The sequence below is a fragment of the Hakea prostrata genome, chromosome 2, assembly GCF_041222555.1.
Source record: "Hakea prostrata isolate BN-2017 chromosome 2, UWA_Hpros_2, whole genome shotgun sequence".
Lineage (NCBI taxonomy): Eukaryota > Viridiplantae > Streptophyta > Magnoliopsida > Proteales > Proteaceae > Hakea > Hakea prostrata.
In genome coordinates this window covers 2,480,440-2,485,386 of record NC_142601.1, presented here as the reverse complement: position 1 = coordinate 2,485,386, position 4,947 = coordinate 2,480,440, and the positions used below count along the sequence as shown (strand labels likewise).

General features: G+C 39.2%; 1 protein-coding gene across 1 annotated transcript; it reads right to left on the bottom strand.

Moving 5' to 3' along the window:
• Positions 1–202: 202 nt before the first annotated feature.
• On the bottom strand, positions 203–3,626 carry LOC149023252 (glycosyltransferase (DUF604)). Its single transcript, XM_089143807.1, has 3 exons — positions 2,507–3,626; positions 1,539–2,120; positions 203–629 (listed from the first exon to the last, which is right to left on the bottom strand). Exons 1-3 carry the CDS (start codon positions 3,386–3,388, stop codon positions 531–533), a joined length of 1,563 nt encoding a protein of 520 aa, XP_088999933.1. The 5' UTR covers positions 3,389–3,626; the 3' UTR covers positions 203–530.
• Positions 3,627–4,947: the final 1,321 nt, after the last annotated feature.

The window sequence follows — 4,947 nt, the reverse complement described above, 5'->3', positions numbered from 1 at the left end:
CATCTTCAAGGCGCTTTTTATATAATTAATATAGGCGGGGCTTCGTCCCTGGCCTCGAGGGGATTCGAACTCTGACCTCCTACAAATTGAGACCCCTAGATTAAATTCTGCGTGATAATATATACCACCATTCAAACATATTAAAAATCATTTGTTTAAAAATAAAAAAAAATTACATAAAAAGCTATGTTTATTTTTTTATTTTCGTGTAAAAGAAAATGGTAATAAAAGCTACTACATGTGAATCCACATGAGATTCCACGTGTCATGCTACTCGGATCAAAACCCGGAATTTCTCTCTCTCTCGCTCGCCATAAGTTCCCCCTCTACTCTACTGTCATATAAGTTATTAGAAGAAAAAATATTTACAAAAAGTGGCAGAGAACGTGTGATTGTGGGCTTGGAATGGAGCCTCTGACGGGTTCTATATTTTGTGTGTTGTTGTTGTTGTCGTGTCGTAGAGTCCCTTACACATCATCACTTCATCAGATATTCAGAGTGAGTGTGAATGGTCAATAATGTCCTCCCTTTTAATGTGGCGTAACAGACTCTCCTGCATAACAGCTTCTGATCCTCGCTTCCAGAACGTTCCCCACCTTCATTATATCGCAGCACTGTCTTCGTGGCGCCTGTTTCACAAATATTCATTTTTCACGCTCGTCAAGACCGGTTAGCCTACCTTTACCAACAGATAAAAACATCCACACAGACACACCAAACAACTAAAAGGAATTACAAAAATAATAAAAAATAAAAAGCAAAGCGCACCAACATTTCAACAATATAGAGGAAGAACCAGTGACTTCACACTATTCTTGACAAGGACCCGTCAATCCCGACGGTAACATCCACTTTTCATCCTATGCACACGTGTTTATTCTGTCACCGTCCACCAAACCAACCCAATATGGGTAGCACTTCTTCCACTTCAAGCGCGCGTGGGACATGGTTGTCGGTGACCGGTAACCGTTTCTTTCTATAACTTATCAATAACGGTAATTCGCTATACTAGTAGGGTGTAATTTTGTGTAGCAGACTAAGTCAGAAAAATAAATCTAACAAAACCTAGCAAAATAGGGCGACACTTAAATGCCACGTATTAATTATGTAGCGCCTACTGCCAATGGTTATGATCGAAATCTCAAAATATCGATTCATCCATCTTGCCAATGAACGATCGAGATCGAGATCGAGTATCAAAGTTTTAATTAAATGATTGAGATGGAAATCTCGGTCGAAGTTTCAACACTTGGCAGCACAATGGTTTGAAATTAAAATTTGGTGGGTCAACAATACATTGAACCACTTAGGGGGTTCCAACTCTTAAGTTCTAAGCTAACTCTTGATCAAGTAGTAATTTACAAAAGCACCCTTGTAATGCAGCCGCGATTACCGGAGGAACATGAGCATCACGATTCATGAAAAAAACGAAATGGGAATCCAAAAGGAGAAGACTAAAAAAACGGAAAGCCAATTTGACCCGACCAGATGTAGTTTTGAGAATATATTGTAGCAGAAAGGATGGAAGAGAAGCGTACCTTTTTCCAATGGTTAGGATTCAATCTGGAAGCCAAAACTTTGATGGACTGCACACCCAAGACGGACGCGTAGTGGGGTTTGGTGCATTCCTGTTTCGGATCGGAAACGAACCTGTCGTAAGTGGTTAAGGTCCGATCAACAGATTCCAGTTCGACCTCATCAAAGAAGTAGAACAGTGGTCGTTCACATTGATCGGAACTCAATTTCCTGGTGTTGAAAGTGAATGGCTCACTACTCCAGCTCCTCCACGTTTGAAAGGTCTGTATCGTCGTCTGCAATTCCTTCGCCGTCACCAATGTCGGATACAGTTGTGCCGTGAAACCCCAACCGATAGACAATGACCAATTCCGTTCCAGATCGTAACATATGCTCTGTTGCAATGTCCTCCCTGGGTCCACCTCGTAAGCTTCTCTCAGCTTTTTCAATGACTCTACTTGACTCCTTCTCCCCTTCTTGTCTTTCAGCTTCATCAGTTGCTCCTCTGGAAACAACGGCTTCACGTAGTCCAAGTGGTGCAACGACACCAACGGCACCATCGGGTGCGCCGCTAGTATACCGTACGGATCTCCTCTAATATCAACCTGTCATTTTTACACACCGTTAGATTGGAATCATCAATTAATAAAAGTTAGATTCGCCATAATGATATTTCAGATTTTCCGGGTTCCATATCCCCCACTTCCCAAATCACTATGTCTCGCATGCCAACCACGTGTCCTCCACTGCCACCCACAATCATCTCGTACAAGATTTCAATTCAAAATTGCAGACACGTGGAAAGCATCGGCCAATAAGATGATGCCAGCGGAGTTTAGCACGAGATTTGAAAAAGCAGATGCTACACGCAGGCAGCGCATATCACAGAAAAGAACCTGAAATTTCGAACAGAAACCGACGAGAATCCTATCCTATATAAGAGAGAGAGAGAGAGAAAGAGAGGGGAAAGAGAGGGGAAAGAGGGAAAAACCTGATGGAAACCAGGTTCCCTGGTAACAGGGACACCAATTTCAGTCAAACAAGCTTGAATCTTTTGATCAGAACCGTAGAAAGAGGCGTAACGGTCAATGCAACCGTCAAGAACCCTAACGAGCTCAGCAGCGAGAGGGTAACTGATGGCAAAACCACCACCACCGTAAGCCATGCCGTAAGAGTGAATCACATCTTGCTCCACACTTTCCGAATTTCCTCCGATGTAATACATCTGACGGTGATCGTACTTGGACAGCACAGTCACCAGATTCTCCACGAAAAACACCGTATCATCATCTCCCATCACGAACCATCTCACATTGTCTAATCCTAACCGGAAACTCTCCAGAACGATTCGAGCGATTCGAACGGCGGAACGGGTGCCGTACCAACTGGTGTACTTGAATCTCGACGAGTCCTCCGACACTTGATACGGCGGCGAAGAGTCCAGCCAAGTTTCGTTCTCCGGCCACGGCTGGTCCAACCAGACGAAGCCACGTGTGATGTTGGGTTTCCACCATAACTCGCTATAATGCCGGCGATCCTTCCATGACTTAACCGAACCTCCAATTCCGAATTGAATGTGAGAAATGTTGGTGGGTTCGTTTCCTTGGTGGTGGTCGTCGACGACGAGCTTCACAGGAATTTTGGCTTTCCGACCGAAATTCCGGAGGAAGCCGTCGCATTCGGGGCATCTGAACCAACTTGTCTGATTGGTGAAAGCAGAAAAGAAGGCGAGATAGATCGAAGCGAAGAGAAAGACGAAAAGGGCTGCTTTTATGAGCAAACATGAAATCTCGCCGCCGCTTCTATCTGCCGTGGAAGTGAAAATCTTCCATGATTTGAATGGGTCCTGACTGGTTTCTCTGTTCGGGGACATCTTTGCTTCTTCTTCTTCGAGTCATTCTTCTTCAGAAATCCTAATCTCTGGGACCGATTTCCTACAAATGGAAGCTTTTTTTTGCCCTGCTACTCTTTCTCTCACTCTCTGATTATGAGAAAATTTGTAACAGAAACGAAAATTGAAACAATCGATTCTCTTATCCCTCCGAAAAGAAGCCTTCCTGCTTTGTTCAAGAGGATTTTGATAAACAAATAAAACCTACCAAAACCGTGCGGAAGTGTCCTATTTATTCTGAAACAAAACAAAAATGTCTCATTTATTTATAGGAAACTATTTTATGAAAACCCTTTTCTTTTTATATAATTACTGAACTACCCTAACCCGAAAAGAAATCAACCATTGAACCCTTCTTTCTAACCAGCCTTCTTTTCAAAAGTTAAAATCATTAAAATGAAGTAGAATGTATCATCACTCTCATCTATGTTGACTAAATCCTTAAAAGCTAATATGATTTTGTTGCATTTGGTCTGACGATTTCAACAACAAAAATAATCTGACCTGAATTACAAATTTGAATCGAAATGGATCTAATTTGTTTTGGTATTTAAATTCAAATTATTCTAATTTGTTTTGATAAAATTCATATTGAGCTATTATTATGTGTGAGAAGAATCCTTCTGCATGTAAATCGTGATTGCATGTAGTTGATCAGAATTTGAACTCTTATGTGTAGATGCTTCATTATTAGAATTAAAGTGTACTAATGTGAAGCCTATTAGGAAGAGACATCGTGCAAATCATACCCAAAATTTTAATATAAATTTGATGAGAAAATAAGAACAAAACACAAGTTGATGGTCCATTAAGTCATAGGTGCATGTAATGTTCTTGAAGAATATGATAAACAATAATTATAAGGAGTGGTCAGGAGGTCTAAGGAAGATGGGCATTTGAAAATTGAGATTTAATTAATTATTATTATTATTATTATTATTATTATTATTATTATTATTATTTTTTAAAGACATAATAGGTCAACACTTAAAAAAAATGTGTAATAAATTAACATAAATATAAAAACAACCTGATAAAAATTACTAGATAAAATTATATAAATGCTTAAAACAACTCTAAAGTAGCACAATAAATGAAGAAAAGAATTCCAACAATCTAATAAGTATTTAAGTTGTAGATCTATTTCTATAATGTAGTACTTCATATGAGGTTGAAATAGAAATTTTTTGAGTACCAAAATATGCACGGACAAATGTGGACATGCCTTGACATGTACCCAGAAGTTTTTGAGATTTGAGACCAATAAATACTACAAATTGTCGTGTTTATCTTTTAATATATACTACAAATTGTCGTGTTATCTTTTGTTATGACAATGTTACATGGTGTATTCTTTTTATTTTTATTTATGAGGAGGTGGGGGGGATGTTGGTTACATTGTTGTTGAACATGCTAGTCAATAACAATTTAAGATAATAAATGAAGAAATTCAAACATAAGAAGGTTTTTTGTTTTTTGGACATATCTTAGGTTTTTGAGATTGTACCAAGTGTCCTAAATGGATGTCAAAAAAATAATTA